General features: G+C 44.5%; 1 protein-coding gene across 1 annotated transcript in view; it reads left to right on the forward strand.

Moving 5' to 3' along the window:
- The first annotated feature begins 11978 nt into the window (after positions 1–11978).
- The window catches only part of adamtsl4 (ADAMTS-like 4), a 30706-nt gene continuing 18861 nt past the window's right edge, over positions 11979–23823 (forward strand). The window contains exons 1-4 of the mRNA XM_034553152.1: positions 11979–12375; positions 13628–13691; positions 16783–17354; positions 18242–18956. Of these exons, the coding sequence (XP_034409043.1) occupies positions 12353–12375; positions 13628–13691; positions 16783–17354; positions 18242–18956 (1374 nt within the window). The 5' untranslated portion in view covers positions 11979–12352. The remainder of the gene's footprint in view (positions 12376–13627; positions 13692–16782; positions 17355–18241; positions 18957–23823) is intronic.

Here is a 23823-nt window from a genome sequence, read left to right on the forward strand (position 1 = left end):
GATATGTGAAGCTGCCGCTTGCGTATGTCTGTGTCATGATGTCAGAATAGAAACCAGGCATACCTTTAATAGACTGGAAGAAAGGGAGGATACGGAGGGGGATTTGACTAAAATAGGAGAGACGGCAGGAGTGTCAGGACTGTGTGTTTTCATGTGTGTTTAGTGGAAACAGCCAAGTCAAGGTAAAGGTCAAAAAGATTGGACGTTTTTTCCTTTTTAATTGAGAGAGGGCAGCAGGATGGAAAAGACATCAGTCACAACAGTGACACGGGGTTAAGAGGAAGGGGTGTGTGCTCGGAGAGAATAAACTGAGATGACTGGACAAAAGCGTGGAAAAAAGTTGTGAAACCGGTGGAGTGGATTATTCAGTAGGCCTTAGAGGAAAGGTGAGGCCGGTTCATGAAGACGCCTCCGCTGTGAATCAGTCACGGGTCACCTTGGATCGAAAGAGGGTCTTAAATGAGCGCAGATTAGACCAAAATCAAGGATGTCCATGTTTAAAACCGACAGAGGTCATAAAATGTTTGTACTTTCAAGAGGGGAGCTTGTGTATGTATTTAGAAATGCTACTAAATCCTAAAATATATATTTACTGGCAGTATGATGCTATTTATGTTCAGTGGGGGAATGACAGGCGCACATCTGAAGACCTGAGATGCAACAGTATGGGCTTAAAGGGCCAGTTCACCCTTTTGTAGCTTGAGTGAGCATGCAGTTATTTGGGGTTTTGAGATGGCCATTTGAGATTTCTGTCTGTCTGAATTTAATGGATTTGAATGAAATGTTTGGGGACAGAGTTACAATTCATCCTGAGAGGACATGCATGTCTGGACCAAATTTAATGGTAATCCATCGATATTTCACCAAAAAAAAATTCACTCAAAAATATGTCTAAAGGGTGTCTCCCATGTGCAATAAAGAAAAAATGTTTTGGAATGTGGGTGAATTGACCCTATAAGTTCTTTGTCACATATTTATTATTGATATCATACTATATCAAGATGTATTTTGATAGTACTCCTGCAGCACAGCTACCAGCCGGTTGTGCACAGTAGTTGCGTAGTGATGACACAGACCACTTGCACCAGTAAACACTGACATCTTGACTTAATAGATAAAAAAATCAGGCTTACTGCTCCCACCCTCTACCCAAACTATCTGTACTTTGTACACACACACACACACGCACACACATACAAAGCAATCCTTCATTCAACTGGTCGCTCAGAGTTCATAGGAAATTATTTTTAGCCAAAGAGGTTTACCGAGAAAGAAAGCTGCTGGGGGGACAGTAAAGAAAAAAAGCTTTTTGTATATTGTGAGACAATAACGATAATTAATTCAGGGCGGCAGAGGTGGATATCTACAGGCGTTTAATATAAGAGCAAAGTCCTCATGGGAAGACCATGAAGAACTGTCCATCTCTTTAAAGTTGCTTCTTTCTAAGAGTGATGGAGTTCTTCAAGTTTTGTTATTTCACATGGGAAAATATCTGTTTCTCTATTTCTCTATATTCTTTTCAATGGGAAGTTGAGGTCTCATACGTGCACCAATCAGGATTTGGCAACATTTTAATCAGAGTTTGATGGCAGTTGGTTATACGTTCATTGTCAATCATTAATGATTATTTTCATCCTTTCTCGATTCATTGTTTTTCCTATAAAATGTCTGAAAAATGTTCCCAAATTGGCATCTTCAAATGTCTTGTTTTGTCCGAATAATAATCCCAAACCAAAAAATATTCAGTGTACTATCATTTATGACAAATTGTCACATTTGAGAAGTTAAAAACAGCAAATGTTTAGGATCTGCACTTTTATTACTAAAACAATTATTTGGTCATCAAAATAGTTGCTGATTAATTTTCTGTCGATGGAACGCTTTATCAAATTATGTCTGATGTTTTTTTATGTTTTGTTTCTGCATATTCAGGCATGAATATCTGTGTTAGAGAAGTATAGATTTGGAGCAATGTTTTCAGGAGATTTACGTGTTCGCTACAACATCAGTGGGTTGAGAAAGTATTTCCTAATAGAGACGCATTTCGGGAGCCTAACAGCAGTTTTGAAGTGACATATTTTGAGATGTCCAGTTTTCCTGGAGGGAGGCAGGGTGACGGTGACCAGGCAGGGAGGCAGAGCCTGACAGGCTGGCCAGAGGAAGATAAACAGGCAGCTCTGCATTGTTCTCCTGGTATCACTGAGGAACTGTCAGTGGGACTGATGGAAGGCTCCAGCTCCCAAAATAGGCGCTGTGAGGCCGGGCGGCCTTCCCTTTCCACCCCGTTATAAATAACCCCTCTGTGTGTGTGTGTCAGAGTGTGTGCTTGTGCATTGTATTTGTGTGTGTGTGTGTGTGTGCTCATGCATTGTGTGTGTGTGTGTGTGTGTGTGTGACAGAGTCTGTGCTCATGCATTGTGTGTGTGTGTGTGTGTTTGTGTGTGCGTGCGTGCGTGCGTGCGTGCGTGTGTGTGTGTGTGTGTGTGTGTGTGTCAGAGTGTGTGCTCGTGCATTGTGTGTGTGTGTGTATGTGTGTGTGTGTGTGTGTGTGCTCATGCATTGTGTGTGTGTGTGTGTGTGTCAGAGTGTGTGCTCGTGCATTGTGTGTGTGTATGCGTGTGTGTGTGTCTGTGCTCATGCATTGTGTGTGTGTGTGTGGGTGTGTGTGGGTGTGTGTCAGAGTCTGTGCTCATGCATTGTGTGTGTGTGTCAGAGTGTGTGCTCGTGCATTGTGTGTGTGTGTGTGTATGTGTGTGTGTGTGTCTGTGCTCATGCATTGTGTGTGTGTGTCAGAGTGTGTGCTCGTGCATTGTGTGTGTGTATGTGTGTGTGTGTGTCTGTGCTCATGCATTGTGTGTGTGTGTGTGTGTGTGTCAGAGTGTGTGCTCTTGCATTGTGTGTGTGTGTGTGCGTGTGTGTGTATGTATGACAGAGTCTGTGCTCATGCATTGTGTGTGTGTGTGTGTGTGTGTCAGAGTGTGTGCTCATGCATTGTGTGTGTGTATGGTGTGTGTGTGTGTGTGTGGGGTGCCCTTAAAAGTGAAGCCACTGAAAATAATATCTGTGGGACAAGACCCTTCGCTGACCTCTTCACAACACACACACATACGGATTTGGATGTATAGTTCACCTCCAATATTCAGGCTCCATGTGTGTGTGTGTATGTGTGTGAGTGTGTGTTTAACTCGGTATTGTTCGGATAGGGGCTTGTAAATTACCACCTGAGGGAATATACACTTGATTATTTGCTCGGTCAACAGGTGGGCCGGGGGTAAATGTATTTGATGCAAATAAATGACAGCAGTGCAGCACTACACACACACACACACACACACATAAAACCACAGCTGGGCATTTGCTTGTTCACAGCGCCAAGCAACAATCAAGCAAAACTGTTTTTTTGACGTAAAACAGCAGAATAAAGTTGTTAGAAATATGTCTTCTTAAACCCCAAAACCTCAGGCCACCCACACTGCCTGGCCGACAGGCTCAGCTCTCATTCCCACTCGTCCTCTTTCCCTTTCCCATCACTGTTCTGGTTCCAGTAACTCTGTCTCAACTTCATAGAAAAGAGTTTGTTAGAGTATGTTGCTCCTTATTTGATCTGGCTGCTCTCTCAACCCGTCAGACGGTCTCCACTTTAATCCCCCGCTGTGCAGTTCACACCTTAAGAGTCAGGCGTGTGCTTGCACTTGGCTTCAGATGCATTGAAAGGTAATAGATGCTCCTGCGTGCACGCACCCACACAGAGCTGGTGACTGAGCCCGGCCGTGGAAGTCACACTCACAAAGACACACAGATAACTCACAACCAAGCACAGTAGGGTACAGTCAGCGTGCAGTCTCAGCCTGGCTTCAGTCTGCTCCCAAGTATGTCTGCTATGCTCCACACACTGCTGACCTGATTTCCACTCCTGCTCTCATCAGAGTGGGGGATACCTAGAGAGAAGAGGGAGCAGACAGAAGTGAGAGAAAGAAAGTCTCTCGGTGCGAATAAAGGCATTTGCTTTATTGTTCTTGCCGAATCGCTCTCAGGAGGGAGGAGTTTATGGGTTCAGGGGAAGGTCAGAGGTCATGTTGACGCCCCGGCCAGTTTAGTAAGCAAGAAGAATAAACCAACCCCTCTGTAAATTCACAAATATTTACAGTTGCCATTCCGCAGCAACTCACTGTAAAGTCTTACATTTTGCATGAGGGGGAGAAGAAGGGAAGGTTTGGGAGGAAAGCATCAGTTTTGAATTTGCATGCATGACTTTGTGCCAACACATGTGGAAGACGCCCATGCACTGACATCCCACACTGCTGCTCGCGTTGTTTAAAACTTACATGACACAAAAGAACCACAAAAGGACCAAGCCAGACTCAAGGAATCATGGGGCTGACAGAGAACCTGAGGGCGGGATGTGCATCCTTAAGCAAGTTAACTACTTAAAGTTGAAAACTGATAGCTGCAAGAGAATATTTAGGATTAGAGGGAAATCCAAATGATGTGATTTTTACTGGAAAGTCATTCATCACTGCACACTCATGGAAATATATTAGGTTCAATTAGACTGTTGGCAAACCAGAAGTTATTAAAGATAACATTGATGGTAGGAAGTTGATTTATGGTTTCTTTTCCATCTATAGCTGTAATCAAAGCCACAATCGAAGCTGTTAATACAGACATTCAGCCCCACATGATCTGCTTCGCATGCAGTATCCAGTGCATGTTGAATAAACGTTCAATCCCATTCCTCATCTCAGTATGTTGAGCGGAGACTAGTGAAGCCTTGGGGCGTAAGAGGAGGAGAGGCTGACCTCACACTTTGACCTCAGGTTGTTTTCAGGATTCCTGCTTGTGGACGCCACTGAAACTTAAACCTGGCCGAGAGAAGGAGAGACAGACCGGTCAGTCCACAGAAGAATAAAGGAGGAGAGGAGGTGCTGCCATACGACAGACCACATGCCATACGACATATGGTATGTCGTAAGGCATGTGGTATGGTTCAAACAACCATTTATGTGTGTGTGTGTGTGTGTGTGTGTGTCCATGCATGTCTTTTTATGAGTAGTTGTATTGTGTTTGAGTTGCAGATTACATAAAGATACAATAAACACGTTTTCTTATTTTAAAGGGAATGTTACTAAATCTAAAGCTCTTGTAAATTAAAGGAATAGTCCAACATTTTGGGAAATATGCTCATTCACCTTCTTGCCGAGATTTAGATGTTGATGTGTAAAAAGTTGCAACCATTCTCATATCTCTCCATTAAATCTACAGCAAGCAGCTGGTTAGCTTAGCTTAGCATAACGACTGTAAACAGGGGGAAACAGCTAGCCTGGCTCTGTCCAAAAGTGAAAAGCCTGCTTACCTGCAGCTCTAATGCTCACTAGACAGATCTTCTTTGATTAATTCATCCAAAAGCCAAAGTTTCCCTGCAGGTTATTACAGACATGAGGGAGGAGTCTTCTCATCTGACTTTCGTCAAGAAAGCAAAAACACGTATTTTCCCAAAATGTTTACCTTTCTCTTTAAACAATATTTTGATATATACACGTTGTTGTTCTTTTTTAATCGTCGATGTTTCACCCAGTATTAAGAAACATAGACATAATATTTAGGGAGAATTGTTTCTATTGAGGTTGGATTACAATTCCAGAAGGCCAGTCCACTGCCGCAGGGCCCCAAATAAAGAGGCTCCCCAAATTCACCTTGTTTCAGTTGTCATTCGGTCATTTGATTAAATGCTAATTTCTGTGGGAATATGCAACATTCAGACTCAGTATCAACCGAATGGACAGGGGCCTCTCAGAGTCCTGCATTATTATCCTCTCTTCTCTCTCTGTTGTGAAGACATTCGGGCCCCTTCACACAACAATTGGGGCGGACGGTACATTTCTGCCCCGGAGCTGCCACAGCGGGTTAATCTGGAAAGGGTTTATGTACATAAATAAGTAGCTAGGAAAGGCTTTGGTAGTTTGTCTTTTTAAACTGATTACAATTGAGAACAAATAGCATTTTTAGAGTTTAACAGACCTTTTAAATCATGCTAGTGATCTAGTATCTCTGTAGATGGTGATGTCTGTCTGTTTAACACTGAAATAGCTCCTCAACTATCAGATATATATATATTAAACTTTATTAATCCCCAGTGGGGAAATGAGTTTCTCCAAAGGGGATTAATAAAGTTTTCTAATCTAATCTAATATTGCTGTGACATTTAGTGGAAATGTTTATGCCCCACTCCGGATGAATTGTAATAACCTTTTAGCTGAGTTAGGTCTCCACAGAGATCACGTAACTTTTCCTTTTATACGCTATAATCTAAAAACTAATGATATTCCCATCAGCCTCAGCGGCACTTTGTATTTGCATCAAATTGCAAACCCGCTACACTATTAAACTACGCCAGTGAACATAATCAATATTATTCCTGCGTACTGCCTCACAGAGCGGGACTGCAGACTATAAACTCTTATATGGACTTTCAAGTTTCAATAATTCAGCAAAGCTTTCTCCATATCGCAAATTATTTTAATTATCGTGATTATTACTGTTAGTGGTAGTAGCAGTATTAAAAGCAAGAACATAGATTTGTGACAAAAAAGCCTGCTGCTCTCGTTCCATTCGCCCATTTTTAAGTTCACAACACTTTTATCCGTCAAGCATGGCACAGCAATCTAAAAGTAATGACAATACATTCCTGATGTCAGATCTGTCATCATTGACCAAGATCTCATGAATGACAGGAATTTACTATCAGCAGCAGTTAATTGAAATTCAGGCTGCGATACAACACACAGTGAGGCAAGGCAAGTTTCTTTGTACAGCACATTTCAACAACAAGGCAATTCAAAGTGCTGCAACCATTAAAAGCATCAAGACATAATGCAAAAGAAAAGTAGATTTAAAAACAATTAAAAACCTTCGTTAAAACATTAAAAACTGTCAAAAAGCAAAGAACAGTTGTAGTGCAGTTACAACAATAAAATGCAGTAGAGAGCTGCAGAAATTGATTGATATCCTTGAATCTTGTTCAATTAAAAGGCAACAGCAAACAGAAAAGTCTTCAGTCTGGATTTAAATGAGCTGAGGGTCTCTGAGGGTCTCTGAGGGTCTCTGAGGGTCTCAGCAGACCTGCAGCTTTCAGGGACCTTGTTCCAGATATGTGGAGCAGAAGAACTGAACGCTGCTTCTCCATGTTTAGTTCTGACTCTGGGAACAGAAAGTAGACCTGCGGGGTCGGGATGGTTCATAAGGGTGCAGCAGAACACAAACGTATGGAGGCCCTAAAGCACTCAGTGCTTTATAAACCAGCAGCAGTCGTCTAAAACCAATCGGCCATAAACATACCGAAGCATTTATTACGCAGCTGCGTCGTTCTGCTTTTGAGATCCCTTGTGGGCGGGTGTGTCCGATGCCAAACATGGCTGCACCGTGCCAAGCCATATCTTACAGTACATGCCCGTTCACACACATAGACACTGTTGTTTATTGTTGTGATGTGTACATAAGTGGCCCAGTAGATTCTCTGAATGAGTAACAATTGTTCTTTGTGTGAATAATTGGAACAAGGTTATTTCAGCAGTTTCGTCAGCCAATTAGGGTCCAACTGAGCTGACCCCTCTCATGTCCTAGTCTCGCCAGGGTCGACTGTAACTCCTCATTAGAGCGCTATACCCGTCAATCCCCTTATCTACGTCTTTTACCGCTTATTAAACTTTTATATTTTTATTATCATCCAAAATGATGATGATCTTACAGTTTTCCCAGAACTAAAATGTTTTTGCCACTTTCTTCTCCGGCCTTTTTTTCCGAGCACACATGCGCCGCTTTGATCCGGACCGTGGCACAGGATCGGTGGAATGGAGCAAATATTGACTTCATCCGAGCCAGACAAATCGCACCCCCTTCCTGCGTTCGTTCTCTTTCACTCTCCTTTACACTTGCTCAGTTGCCGTCTAATCTGCCATTACCTCTTTCTCTCACATTCCCTTTCATCCCCTTTCTGCTCCAGCCTTTCTTTTCACTCCCTTTGTGTCCCCGTCTGTCAGTCTCTCTCTCGTCTCTACTCGAGGCTTCTGAGGCCGTCTGTACTGTTTGGGTCAGGACTCTCTGCTTAGTCAGAAGCCTTCACAGATACAGTGTAAATCCGTCTCTATCTCAATGTTTGGATTGCACAAGGTCCAAATTAAAATCTGTCACCTTCATGTGCTTTATGATGAATTATATGCTACTGCCTTAAGCCTGGAACATACTTCTGACGTGCACAGGCAAAGTGTGAAGACATTCGTGAAGGCATGAGCTAACATTTCATGTAATGTTCATGTGTGCTGCAGACGGCTGCCACATTTACAAAACCAGACAACACAGGAAAAGAAAAAACCTTTTAAACCTAAATTTAAAAATAATCCATCTTGTGTTTTCACCTTTTTGGTTCTTTGTTTGGCTTCCATGTTGACCTAACCCCATTGCTACTGGATAACCAGCAAGTCAATGCACCTTTGATGCACTGGCCTAAAGATGAGGATTATGTGATACCGCTCGACGAAAAAGCCTAAAGTCAGTGATTAGGCTTCATACCCTGGGAACCATTAATGCTTTAACCAAAATGTGTGCCAATCTTTCTTGTAGATCTTGAGCTATATTTCACTGGACAAGTGAACACGTTGACCTGCTGTTAAACAAGGAATGACTGACACATTTCAGGGATCACCAAAGTAGTCTAGCTTTATCATCTGGAGACCATGACTTGTTTGTACATCATTTCATCCATTAAGGCCCTGAGCCATGTCAGACAGTCGGTGAGTGTCTGTCTGCCCCGTTATGCCCCCGTTGGCACTCGTCTGCCCATCAGGTTGAATCAGTGGCAGAGCTCGTCTGTGAGAGAAATCAATCTACTTAACGGTTCCTCTGATCAATACAATACACTAACAACATTACAATCTGGAATGAAGTGGTGAGCCAGAGTGGTGTTAAAATGGTGGGCAAATGCTGCTTTGATTCATCATAACAACGGTCCTGGGTCTTCCAGTCTCCCTTTTTAAAGGACCAATACAGACTCCTGCTATCTGCTGGTATGGAGAGTTATTTCCTCTCACACAGGTGCAGAACAGACGTGCTCGTTGGTGGTTGGCGGTATGTTCAAGTGCAACTTATTGGCCAAGACACAAGCGGCATGAAGGAGACGCAACAGACGCACTTCGTCGGTGTTAGTTCTTTGATGTCGGTTTGGTGCATCTAGGCCAATCCATCGCAGAGTTTTTGAGATATTTCAGTCTGGACCAACGTGGTAGACCATCAGACAGACTGATCGTCACATACCTGCATGGAAGCAGCCTCTCCTCCGTCTTAAATAAAGACGATGTTTCATCCCCGACTCTTCTCGCTGGGTATAAGTGAGTTTTAACTGAGCTTTCCTGTCTTTAACGCTGTTACATGAACAGGGATCACTGGGGCCTGTGGTCTGGAAAGGTTATTAATGATAACCATCAGATGGGTCTTCATACTCGTCCCCTCTGTTTGACCTATTTAAGTCACTCTGTCTCGCTGCTATCTCCACAGCCTGCAGAGAAGCTCGGAGGCCTCATTAACTTTAACAGTAAAAGGGTCGCGGGCTTACTGGGCCCGAGGCCGGGGTGTGTGTGTGTGTGTCAGTGTGTTTGTGTATGTCTGTGTGTTTTTTGGAGGCAGGTTGTGCAAGGAGTTTTTCGAGTGATGTATCACTCCCACGGGGCCCCGCTACTCTGATCTGCGGGGCTATTACTCAAGTCAGCCGCCCGAGACGCATAACAGTTCTGCTGCTACATATGGGCCTCCCCGGACACACACACACACACACACATCTGTATGTTGTGATGCATACTTGATACAGACCTTTTGCTAATCAGGATTCTGTGGTTGGTGTTGCGTGTCGGCAGGCCAACACATTAGTTATTGCTTCTCAGGGATCCAGAGAAAGAGTGAGAAGAAAGGGGGGAGGGAGGAGTGGAGCAGAGGTCTATAAGTGGTCACGGACCACTGCTGGCCATGGCAATGACCTCTGGCTAATTGTAGTTACTGATAGACATGCTGCTTAGAAGTACAGCGATATCCATTTCACTAATCACACACACACACCCGACCCTGCTATATGTGTCTATGCATGTGCGTTAACCTCTGGAATCTACCCTCATCATTCCGGGTACGCCTTCAACGTTAACTTTTATTTTGAAAGATCAGATCTTGAGCCCGCTCCGTAATGTGGTTTAGGTTTTAAGTTGTTGGCTCGCAGCGGGCTTTGAAGTCTTAAATCTCCTTCACCATCGCTGTGTCCGTGTTGTAGGTTGCCTGTCCAAGAAAAGCAGCAGCAGCTTGGCCCTGGGACGTCCCAACCCCGGAGTGTGTGTTCGACCATAACTCACTGCGTAACCGCCCTCCCGTCCACTCTCTCACATTTCCACCTTCTCGCCTCTCTTCTCAGTGGCAGCAGGGTGGGAAATGTTATGTTGATGAGTCGGACTCTGATCTCCTGAGTAGTAAACAATGTTTTTAGTACCACATTAGTTTCACTTTCCAGTACTTTTTTTCACCATCCATCCATATTTCATCTGACTCTTTTACTATCATCGTTCCCTCTTTCTTCAGCCTCTATGTTCATACTGATCATATGTGTTCTCTCTTTCTTGATGAAGATGATGTTTTAATCATTTCTCATGCATACGGCCATCATTAATTAATATAGACCAGACCCAGAAGGCAGCGCATGCACGTTAAACAATGCAACAGAGTCCAAAAGTAAAGCCAATTCAGAAAGATTTTTAGATCAGATGTTCAGACCTTCATGTTTACAACAAAAGTTATAAAATGCTTATTATGATTATATTCTATTATATTATAATATTAGAGAAATAAAAAGAAAGAGTCTAGTCCATCCTACCTTCTTTACTCACATTTTAGAAATGAAACAGCCACTCCCATTTTGTGTGGGACTCACTTTCTATTTCTCTCAAGTTAGCCAACGCACACAAACTATTTTATGCATGAAAACAGTAAATGTAAATCACACAACCTCAATATTTAGACATTTTTGGGGGGGATAAAAGCTTATTTCAACACAAAAGCAAGTAAAGCTCATTGTCCCCTGAAGAACTTTTCACTGTTTCCTCCCCACCTCTGTGTCACTCTTCACCCCCCAAACGTACCCTGTGGCCTGTCTTTGGTCTTTGGTCTGTTTTAGACTGAGAAGGTTGGTGGCTTACAACCAAATAAATATTGTGTAAACAAGTTGGCATCAGGCAGTTTTAACATCTGCTTCAGACCAAAACCAAGACGAGTTCACAGCCCACACACACACACACACACACACACACACACACACACACACGCACACACACACACACACACACACACACACGCACACACACACACACACACACACACACAGAGTCATCATTCCTGCTCAGAAGTGGCTTGTCTCTTTTGTCTCTTGGGTGTAGTTATCTGGTGGGGCACGTCTGTTTTCGAGCACTTATGTGATTAAACAGTTATGAGAATAGGCAGCAATGCTTACATCATTCAAAAATATCTTTTGCACGGCAACTACATGCTGCCAGTGAGTCAACAGCAATATTTCATTTATGCAAAATATAAAAATCAATTTCCACTTTCCACATTCATTTCCCACTTTGTTACAGAACAATTGGTGTTTGTACTGGCACATGTAGGCCCATAAATCTGTAAGCTTCCCGGCTGCAGATGCTGCCAACTCAGAGCTGTTTCTAACAGTGAGAGATCAGAAGAAGAGAGTTATTATAGCTTAATCAGGGCCCATAGAGGTGTGTGTGATAGAGAGAGAGAGAGAGAGAGAGAGAGAGAGAGAGAGAGAGAGAGAGAGAGAGAGAGAGAGAAAGAGGCTGTGGGAGTGTGTGGTTCATGCGTGTGAAAGAGAGAGACGGGGAGAGTTGTGTAATCTGTTCATTTTGTGTCTCCTGTCTCCCTTTTCTCTTCCCTCTGGCCCCATGGCTGCCAGGCGTCACACCAGTTTATAATAAGGACCCCCAAAAAAGTTGTCGAGTGAACGGGACTGAAAGAGAGTGAAAAAACAGAACCCTTCCCACTTTCCTAAAATCACGGGGAGTGACTGTGACAAGAGGAAGGGGACAGAGAGAGAGGGAGAGGGAGAGAGAGAGAGAGAGAGAGAGAGAGAGAGAGAGAGAGAGAGAGAGAGAGAGAGAGAGAGAGAGAGAGAGAGCTGAAGAAGCCCTCGCAGGATTTCACCACATTTATTTCAGGACCAACACAGACCGGAACAGACCACAACCCGATCACTGGACCCGGACTGATAATCAATAGCTTGTATTAGTCGCGGAGTGAGGACTCTCGGAGGAGCATGCGGCTCGGTTTACTATGCAGGTAAAACTTTGACTTGTACAGATGCAACCTGCTGCCTCTCCCAGCCCGCTAGGCACACACACATCACACGGGGGGCTGCATCCTCCTCGGAGCGGGCACGGTGCTCATGTGGCGCGTGGAAGAGATTCGATCAAGTGTTGTTGTTTTTGCGGCGAAGTTTGGACTTTTACGCGCGACGCCTTCTTGTTGCGCGCTGCGCTGCGCAGGATGTGCGATAGGAATGTACCCGAAGACATCTGGGTTAGGGTTAAAGTCTTTCTCCTGAGGGCGGATTGCTGTGAGTTTCCCCCTCTGTCGCATATCTCTGCCTCCCTCTCTCGTTCCCTCTGTCCCCGCGGCTCTGAGTTTATTCTACAATGTGCCACTGTAGCGGCCAGGAAAACGTGGACCCGGGTAGGGGGTCCTTACTTCGGCCTGAGCGGCTCTGTTGTGTCGGGCTGTGCGGGACCTTTGTCTGTGTTTTTCTGGGTAGTTATGTGGTCTGATGTGGGGAAGCTTCCAGAGACCGCGGCGGTGCACCACACTGGGAAGAAGGCACCAATTACCCTGACTGCATGGGACTCGCGGACTCGTGGTTGTGGTGATGGTGTTGGTTCTCGTGGTGAGCGGTGCATTGTCCCATCTTACCAAGTCGTTCAGTATTATGTTCAGGCTATTTTCTTGGCAGATGAAGAGGTGATATTCCACTTGTTTCTCGTGCACTTGTGTCTGCAATTTCAGATTGTTGTGACAACTGCTGGTTTTCTTTAAAACAAGTACATTTATCTGAAACGTTCCCCTTTTAATGGAAATGTAAGGCTTTGACGACTCAATATCAAAACATTAATGTAATGCATCCTCAAGTAGTTTCATGTCAGGTTTAAGGACACTAACCCAACATTAAAAGAGACATTCAACACCATCCCACATCATAAACCACATCTTTTGAACACCAGACCTCAAATAAATACTATCTCACAGTGCACCATTATTTGGAACCCTCACACCACCTGTAGTGGGAAAGAAAGTTAGAGTTAGGTCACTGGAACATATGATATGCTGTTCACTCAACACATTCAACTACATTTACATTTGGAGAAAAATGTTCAAGAAAGCTGATGACCATTGAACAGAGAACAAGGAGTCTCTGTAAGTTTGCAGAGTACATATACATTCAAGATTTAGGTCATGGAACAATTATGGAACAACTTGCTGATGTTTAAAATTGTGTATACCTGCCACTTATTTCCCCCTTTGCTCTTCATCCCTCCAGGCTTTGTGTCCTGTGGGGTTTTGTGGTGGTCACGACCTCCGTGGCCAAGACAGCCAAGAGGAAGGTGAGTCATTAGCTCCTCATGAGTGAGGTCCGCGATAAAGGGATGAAAAGTGACAATTTAAGGATAGATTAACATGATTACAATCCTAACTGGACCCTAAATACACTCTGAAAGATTTATCAGTCGCTGCAAATGTTCCTTCTGGCTGCAAAGAGATTTTCACCTTTATTGGATCGTGAAGAGGCAGAATGGAAACGGGGGAGAGATGAATGAGATGCAGGAACCAAGATCCCTGGCTGGTTGTGTGGCATGCACTGTAACCATTCAGCTCCCAATGTGCTCCCTCTCTAACACCAATGGGAGAGATGGGAGACAAAATCCAAAGGCTTCATACTTTGCAAAAATACATTCAGAATTTCAGCGAAAGCCAACGTCAGGCTTCACTAGTTGGAGTCAGTCAAATTAGGTGTGTACCTTCCAGTCTTTTTAGTATCAATTTCTATTTGTGTTAGCATCCCTCCACTGCAGCTAAGCAAGGAAACTCCATCTAAGAAAACACAGAGGCCACTTTGTACTAAAAAGACTGCTGAAGCCTCAAATCAGCTTCCACTAAACTTTGCAACACATTGTTGTTATAGATAACATCTTTACATGATCTACTGTTATGAAACACAGCAGCTGTGTTCATGCATTTGTTTCGGATAATGTATTTAGGTTTATATAAAATGTATTTAGGTTTATATAAAATGTATTTACGTTTATATATAGTCTATTTAACTTAAAGCCGCTATCATTGCTATTTTTTATAATATCCATGTATCAAATGACAAGAGTTGATCAGGATGAAGAAGCTCAAGGGAATTATCACCTGAATCTTCCCTTTGGCTTTATGGAGCTTTATCGTGAGTTTCAGTCATTGTTTAGCTAATTTTTTGGGGGCGAAATGTTACTCTTTGAGTTCACTCTCACCACTCATAGTGTTTACTCCCCAGATAGCAGATGTTACCCTCCTCAGGACCAAACATCAGACACATTTAGTCTAACATTAGCAGCTCAAAATCCAGATATTTCCCTCAGGAGCTGGTGGAGACCAACACAGAGCTAAAAGAGAGTGAGTGTTGGACTCACATTCGTCAGGTGGCCAGAAACACAACTCCAAGTGAATGATACTGTTCCTCCGTAACTCTTGGAAGAAACTATTGTTTGCTAACAAGTTTGCAAAAAAAACGTTGACGTGTTGCTGAAGATTTGACAAGATTAAGTTGCTCAATTTATAAATGAGCACTTAATCCTTCAGTTTAGATTAGAAATCTGTTCTAACTACAAAAAAAAGGGATGAAGAATAACTGGATTTGGTCCCCTATCTCTTCTGCTGGGAAACTGGTAAAGGACTGGACCTCTTCACTGCCGGTATGGAGTCGAGGATAATTACAGCATTCGGTTGAATGTACACGTCAGTATTCGCAGCTCCCGTCCGGTCTGGATTAGTTAGGCCTGGTACCGTGTGGCAGGAGTTTAACCAGTAGCTCCAGGTCAGCGGCGGCTGCTGCAGGTCACTGCACGGAGCTCATTATTGGTCCCAGTAATGTGGCAGCTGTGTGTTTAATGTCACTCATTACATCAGACAACACCTCCTCACTAGAAACATACACACACATCACCAACACACACACATACCCCTCCCCCTCCCCCACCCCTCCCTCATCTACCCATTTTTCTTTACTTTTCTCCCACCCTCCTGCCATTTCACCCCAGACAGTGAGAGGAACTCTTTCTCTTTTAATCTGGATAATACACACATGTAGAAACACAAACACACAAGCATGCCTCTTACACCTGTCTTCTCTCTCCACAAACCCACATACAGTGTGTACAGTATGTTTACTTGCATATGTCTGCCCATATACACACTTACACACTCAAAGAGAGAGAGAGGGGGAGAAGTGGAGTGCAGATTTATGTTTTGGTTCTTTCTGAATGGAAACTTTTGTTCAGCTCTAATGTTGGCCACGAGGCCAACGAGGCCAACGCTTCAGTTATGAAATGAGAGGAGAAACATGTATTTGTAGCCACAGAGGAAGACATCAAAGGTGGACCTGGCACCCATATATATACATGCTCTCTCTCACAAACACACATATATTTATATATACACACAAACACACACACACACAACCACATCAGCCCCAAATTTGTCGCATTCATATGAATTTATCCATCTGCTCATAAGCTGCTGGCAGGTGACCGAGTCTCCTCAAAGCCTGAGTGAACTATGAAACGTTCAGGATTTATATTTTGGCCTCAGAGGAAGGAAACTCGTGAGACTGCAGCTCAACAGCAGACTCAGTTACTGTGAAGAAATAAATCCCTCCAGATATTTTAGATTCTGCAATGGCCAAGAAAAGTCTAGTACCTCTTTAAAATAATGCCAAGACTTGCCGTTTTAACTTTTTCTTTACAAAGGGGTTAAGGTTACATTAAGTCAGAGCACATTCAATTCAATTAAAGTACTTTTTAAGCAGCCAAACTTAAAAACACTTTCATTCAGTCCTAACATTTTAAAATGGTACAAAACATACTGACTTTAAATCAGATTTTCACAACATGTTTTGTTAGAAGTGAAAAGCGACTGCTGGATTAAACCAGAGACTCACACATGTTTTAATGGTCTCTCACAGATTTATTGTTCCGCTGAATGCTAAAAGGTGCTGATGACGAACCGGTCACCTCACGAACAGACAAGCTTTTGTTTACAATCAGTGTATCTTTATTGGGCGTGACAGAGAGTGATGAGGAAACACGTAGCACAGACGGATTACAAATATTTGTGGTAAAAATGAAGATGCCACCATGAGCTCTTGGAATATGTTATCTTGTAAACTTTTAATCGATTAATCAGCAAGATAATCAGAAGATAAATCCTTTCATGAAAATAAGGGTTAAGAGAGCTGAAACAATTATCTGATAAGTCAAGCAACAGACACAATAATTAGCAACTATTTAGTTATTAGTTAATAATTTTAATCGTTATTCAATAAAAATACAATGAGAGACTTTTCTGCTCTTTATTTTACTTTAGGTATCGGATTTTTTGTCATATTTCTCAATATCCATATCTCTGTGTGTGTGTGTGTGTGTGTGTGTGTGCCAGGTGACAGGCAGACGGTCCAGACAGGTGTTTGAGGCGGAGCCTGTGGAGGGAGTGTGGTCTGTGTGGGGGGAGTGGCCTGACTGCTCGCAAACCTGCGGTGTAGGCGTGTCACAGAGAAGCAGGACGTGTTTACCACCCCCTCCTCCCATCTCCCACCCTCCACCTAACTGGGCAGGTTATTTGCCCGGGGGCATCGGAGGTCCAGTCATCTCACCTGTGCGCCCCTATTACCTTCCTCGTTACCCCGGGCAAAACCAGCCTTATCACTCTCCGCCGATCTCCACCAATCACAACCAAGGTGTGTCTCTGTATCGGAATACCAACCCCGGGGGAGGAGGAGATCCGGTGCCAGGACAGGCCAATCAAAACCCTCCTTTTTACCAGGCAGAATTGTCCCCAACCAATCAAGACCACGCGTCTGCGTACCGATCGCCCTATCACGGTCCTTCTCACGGCTACAACCAGCCAGCACGCACCATCAGGAGGCCGACCAATCCAGGAGCATCGAGGGCTGCAGGAGGCGGGAGCAGAAGGTCAATTGCTCCAAATCGGGAGGGTTTGCCTGCGAGGAGGTGAGTGAGGCAGCAAACTAATCAATTAGAGCTGAGCTGCTCTCAGATATAAGTAGCATTTTTCATCACTACAATTTCCCATTCTGTATGTTTTTTTGGTCACAATTCTTGGTTTGTTAAATTGAAGAGCCAATGCGTCATAATCAGATGTTTTTGATGCTGGTATCAACAACATAAATGCAGTGTCAGTCATCCTCAAAAAGTGTTACCATCTTTTTAACGATCAAAGGCCCATAGAGAAACACTGATTCAATCAATTTCCAGTTAACGGAAGCTTTTACATGTACTGGTCCTCTCCAGGGAAATGACTCTTGCACACAGGAAGTGAATTTTGCCTTGCTGGCATAAAAAGTGCAGATGACATGGCTTTAACCTCTTGGATCTCTGGGAACCGTCACACAGAAACAGTGTTGACTTCACCACAGTAAAAGATTCCTCAGAGTACCATTATGATGCCCATGCTCGGGATTCATTCAGGTGCCGTTAGTCAAAGTGCTGACATTGTTTAGGCAATAGAGAGGGGTTGTTTCTTGTGATGTTTTTATCTTTGTTGTTTGCTGGCTGTGGGCCATCAAACGGAATTTCGTTGTATAACAACAATGACAATAAAAAACTCTTTTTTTTCTTCTTTATCTTTATCGAGTGTTGCAGGTTGGAGTTTTGCCCATAACTGGCATCTGCTGCATTATTAGATCTATACCTCTGGCTTCTGTCATACCAACAGGCACTGCATTACTCTGCTCGCTCAACGTCGGTTACGATTATGTTTGACAGCTAACATGAACTGTTTCCTTTATCTCTGTCACTGCCTCTGGATCTTTCTATCCATCTGTAAATCTTCCTCTCCAAATACTTCTCGCTTATTCTTCCTTTATTTTGTGTCGCAGGTCTTCCGCCATCCGTCCTGGTCAGTTTGGGTACGGCAGGGTCCCGTTTTCTCTGCCTCTGCACCGCCCCAACCGACAGGCTCGCCACACTGTTAACGGGACTGATGCTGAAACATCGCCTGCGCCCAATGAAGACGATGCAGAGAACAACAGGAACGAGGACGAGGACGAGGACGAGGACACGGGGAGTGATGGAGAGGACAGGAAGCCAGCGAGGCGTGAGGATGAGGAGGTCTCTGAGGAACCTGCTGCTGAGGAGGTTCCCACAACAACCACCACAACTGGCAACCCACAACGCCATGTTGACCGACCCCCGCAAACTAATACAGAGCACGGGAGGGCAAGAGAGCGAGCCCCACCTTCTCACTTCTTCTCACGCTCCTCATCGCCAGCTCTCCTACCCAAACGCCACAGGTTTGACTGGCACTCCGTCACCGCGCCGCCTCCTCCCATCCCTCCTCTCTCCCGCCCCAACTCCCCTGCCGTCGCTCCACCTTTTTCCTCTCCTCTCCACCGCTCCAGCCCCATGCACAGAGACAGGGAGCTCCAACCAGGCTTTAGCCCCCACGTCCCACCCACCGGCGACATCTACCCGCTGCAGCACCCCCACATCCCGCACCTGGGAGTGGAATCAGGCAGAGATGGAGGAAGAGCTGCTCCTCAAGTCATTCGATGCTCTGGGCCGGAGAAGGAGTACCGCAGGTGCTTCTCGCAGGTACAATCTTCACCCATGAATATGAGGAAAAAAGTAAAAATTCCACTCATTCCATTGGCTTCACACCCTTCTAATCATCTCAGTAGTTCACTTTCTTACGTGCTGCTTAGCGTGTGTGTCCCCTTTATTCAGCCTGTAGTCATGCTTGATTTATATGCATACCGTGTGTTGAAGGGACCAGCTAGGCGGACGTAAAGTTGAAGGTCAGCAGAGTGTAGGTAGATCATTCCCCAGCTCCAGCAGTAGCCGGTTGTCTTTGAGCAATCAGATGGAAACTGACTACAACTGCCTCCGCAGCCCCAAGACGTGTGTGTATTTTGGGTCGCAACCAGAATACACACCTCCGTAGTGAAGCCATACACTGATTGACTGATTGCACATACGTGTAAGAAGACAAAACTTGCCAGAACCTGCGCGTGAGTGCGTGTAAATGTGTGTCGTTGCAGCGTGTATCGGCATAATGTCCTGTCTGGTGATGATTGGGGTTTTGACCTGCTCCATACTTCTCAGTGCGAGTATTATCAGAAGCAAAATGGAAAAAAGAGCAGCCTGAGGCACAGGTCGTGACAGATGGGGAAAATTCACCCTCGACACACAGGTGGGAAACTGAGATGGACGTCGCAGTAACTCAGGTTTCACTAAGACAGGAATGCCACGCTTGATTTCACTCAATTAAATGTGAGATTGAGAGTGAATATTGTGGATGATGAGTTTTTAGTGACCGGGTGTTTTGCCTGGAGATGGTTTCCAAACTGTTTTCTAATTGATGTATTGTTAATATTCTGAATGTATTTGTATCGTGGATAGTTTAAAGCATAACCACCAGGCAATAGACTTTTTTTGGAGGCCCCGGTTATTTATTCCAGCAGACCACTTATAGCAGGTCTGTCTTAAGTGAGAGCGTTTGTAGGGATGATAAGATTAAAGTTAAATACCACACACACCTACACACTGCATTTTCACTCTCACACGTTATTTCCACAACTGGCTCTCATCGAGTGGAAGTAGACACTTGAATGCGGGGCCGGGTTGGCACTCGTGGGCTCTTGACTTTTCTCTCTTTAGATAACTTGGCAGACTCTCGTGCCCTCTTTCATCTCTCTCTTTTTCTTCTTTTCTGTCTCTACACCGACTGTATGTGATAGTCCCCATGTCAAAACAGATTTAGTAGCTGGGCTGGCAGAATACTTGCCCTGTGTGTGCACCAGCAGCGCTAATAGCAGTCCTGTGACAGCTCAGTCTGACTCATTGGGTTACATATTTACCCAACTTTAGCCTGTGGTTTAGCCTTGTTTGCTCCTACAGGGGCAACCTTATATGTCTTTTCATAATTTAAAGATAGGTTTAAGTTCTGATGAATGCAGGACTTTGCCCAGGCTTGTATGTACTGTATATATGTGTGTGATTTCGGGAGTGAGCCAGACCGATTGTGACACATCCTATTATCTATTAGGTGTGTTTGTCATAACACATCGCGCCCGAGGCCCATCACAAGTGTGATTGGCTGTGATTATGTGTGTGTTTTTACTGTTGCGTAGAAGCAAGAGGGGAACCGAGAGAGGGACAGAGGAAATGAGAAGGGCAAAAGGGGAAGTGTGTGCGTGTGATGTGTGATGAGTGTGTGTGTGTGTGTGTGTGTGTGTGTGTGTGTGTGTGTGTGATGTTGTGTGTAAGCGTTAGAGTGAAGGAAGTGACGCAATTAAGTAGTAGTGAAAGAGAGTACTGTTTTTAGAAAATCTGCACACAGTAGTGGGAGGGCAAGCTAAAGGGCGAGGGGAGAGAAAAAATGGGGAGGGAGGTGAGCCAAAGAAGAAACGGAGATGAAGGCTGGTGAGGATGAGTGTGATGGTGTGTGGAGGAAGACAGCCCTGTTAGTGGAGGGGACAGAGGGGTAAAGGGAGGCAGCAACAAATGGAGAGAAAAACATTCTGCAGGAAGAAAAGAGGACATTTGTGTCAGAGGGATTCATGGAAAAGTGTGTGTGCTCCAACGAGCGCAGAATGTAACAAGAGGAGAAGTTATTCTGTCTGAGGGAGAGGGGAGGAAAAGGTGGAATTTTAGAAGAAGCCGCCTAAAAAAAAAGAGAAAAAAAGAAAGAGAGACGCACCAGCTTGAAGCCGACGTTTCACAGAAAGACACACTCCTCTTCCCGTTCCTTTCCTTGGATGATTCTCTAATCATTCCCTCTTGCCTTAGCTCCTCTTCAGAGTAAATATTATTCCAAGAATCACGAACGGTGCATTCCTCTGCAGCAGCGAGTGAGGCGAGATTTGAGACGCGGCTCAATAAGATCGATACCAGCAAACACACGGGTGTCATTTCCAATGGGAACTGAACATGATGATGTCATTGAGCAATAAGAAGTTGTTTTTGCCTTACAGGCTACATTCGGTCCCATTGCCCTGTGCAGTTGGTAAAGTTATATTGTGACGGATATCCAGCATCAGTCATCACTAAAGGCCCGCCTCTCTCTCCATCCGGTTGGACAATGGCAAAAACGCAACGCAGTCGGCAACGCAGTCAGCAACGCAGTCAGCAACGCAGTCAGCAACGCAGCGAGTAATAATGTTTCACTCTCATTGAAAACAATTACAAAAAGCCGCCCCGGGTCTGATCAGCCTGCAACTTATTGTCATTACTAATCTGCTCATCGTTTCAGCGTCATACGGTCCACACAATACTATACACTGGTAGAGTCAAGCACTGGATGCTGCAGGAGCTCCTCCAGGCTGAAAAGAATCACTTCCATTACCCTTGAAGAAAACTTTAAAATATGACACCAGGTTTACCATCAAGGAAAATAAACAACAATGTCATTAATCTCGTTTCCTGGAGCATAAACCGTTGAGGAGTTGGTGCTGTGACTTCTCTACACACTAACCTGGCTTCAGGCTGCTGATCTCATCACAGTGTGTCATTACACAGGTGTTATTACAGATGTAATATATTATTACGACTATCAGCGCGGAGCCACACTTGTCAACTCTAATAACTGTGTGCGGATCTTGCCACGCTTACTGTTCTCATGAAGTGACTAACCGGCCCAGATGTTTTTCTCTGTGGGACTCAAGCACACACGCAAACACCCAACTACATTGAATCATTTGGAAGATATGTACTTTCTTTGCTTTTGTACTTTAACAAGCAGAGGTATACCTGCTTCTCTACAAAAGCCAGGTCCCGCTGCTTGTTAAAATCTGTTTGCATCAGCTCCTGTGTGCTGAGTTTTCCGTCTTCCATGTTCCTTTTCAGGAAACAGGGAAACAGCCCGGTCTGTCAAACAGTAACAAAACCCACGGACCATCACCTCTAACGCTCACTAAGCAACATGTTTCATCTTGCTAATCCGAACAAAAACCAGTGACTCCCGTAAATAAACCCTGAGGCGTATATGTAGCGTTACATTTAACCGAAAAATATGAGAGCAGTATCGATCCTCTCGTCTTAACTCTCAGCAAGAAAGCAAAGTATTTCCTAAAATTCATTAAGATTCAAAATCTCTTCTTTATTTGTCCTGACCATGATAGTCAGCAATAACACTGAGTTACAGGTCAGGAACATTAGACAAATAGCACAACATATGCCACAAAATCATGAAATCTGTAATACAAACATACGAAAGACCATAACATCGGCAGCCAGAGGACAGAGCACGCCGTTTCTGCTGCAATGATTTGAATCCAATATTTAAGACAACTTTGGATCCGATTGCAGAAAGTTCCCGACAGAGGAAGCAGCATCTCTCCAGTAAAAAGTCCTTTGCATAGTTTAGTGCAAAGACTTTTGGACTGTTCATAACAATGAGCCCTGGAAAACGAAGAGCAGAGCTGGTTTGCAGCAATAAGATGTGGGTTTGTCATTTTAGGGGCTTTTTGAACAAAGTTCTGGTTTTCATTTATGAATCTCGCGTGCAGTTTTCTTCTCATTTTCTTTTTCTTTCGAGAAAACGCTCAAACCAAAATGTCTCCTAAGATTAACGGCGGTATTTCTTGCCGCTCGTCTTGCGCCCGCTGACAGATGAGCAGCGTGTGGAGGACTCCCGACTTCCCCTCCTCAGGGTCAAGGCCGAGAGCTGGGAGTCGCCCTGCAAAGCGCCGACGACGCACGGCCTCGGTCACGAGATTAGCCGGAGAATGTTAATCGCTGAGGACAAACACATACGCACACATCTTAACATACGTTGTGGATTTGAGTGCATGCATACAGTGATTAGTCGTGGCGTGTGGAGTGTGTTCCTTTATGGCCGCAGGGGTCCAACGGTCGTCGGTCATGTCTGTGAAATGTCGCAGTAATGCTTGAGGAATGACCGGCCAGCCTTAACCTGTATGTGGTATTACTGCGACACGGCCAGCTGTGCAGGCAGAGACTTGCATGGAGAATGCTGACGTCTCACCTGGGCTTTCCCTTCGGAAACACACATGTGGTGAAAGGTTCCCGCTTCCCTTGTAATCTGTTCCTACCAAAAAAACTCATTAGTCCTGCCCGGGCCCGGTGTTTGAGTTTCACGCAAGAGTGTTATGTGTGACCAGGATTGGCTGGTGTGTGTTGATGTGTGTGTGCCATGTTTGTGTGCGTGTGTGGGTGTGGGTGTGTCCACAGAACAAAGCTTTTAGCCCTCAGGCAGGTTGTGTCCCACCCCCCCCCCCCCCCACCCCCTCCTTCACATGCTCCAATATATTGCCCACAGACCTTTTCTGTCCTGACCCCTCCCCGGTTGTAAAACACATCTGAAACGTTCACAGCTCCCGTAGAAAAACACCGACCGTCAGCTGTGGTTCACTTTTTCTTTCACCTGCTCTCTGCTGATATCCATCGTTCACTCTGTCACGATGGCAGTCGGTCGCAGACAGTTATTGTATATTTTATT

Source organism: Cyclopterus lumpus, chromosome 16 (genome assembly GCF_009769545.1).
Source record: "Cyclopterus lumpus isolate fCycLum1 chromosome 16, fCycLum1.pri, whole genome shotgun sequence".
Classification (NCBI taxonomy): domain Eukaryota; kingdom Metazoa; phylum Chordata; class Actinopteri; order Perciformes; family Cyclopteridae; genus Cyclopterus; species Cyclopterus lumpus.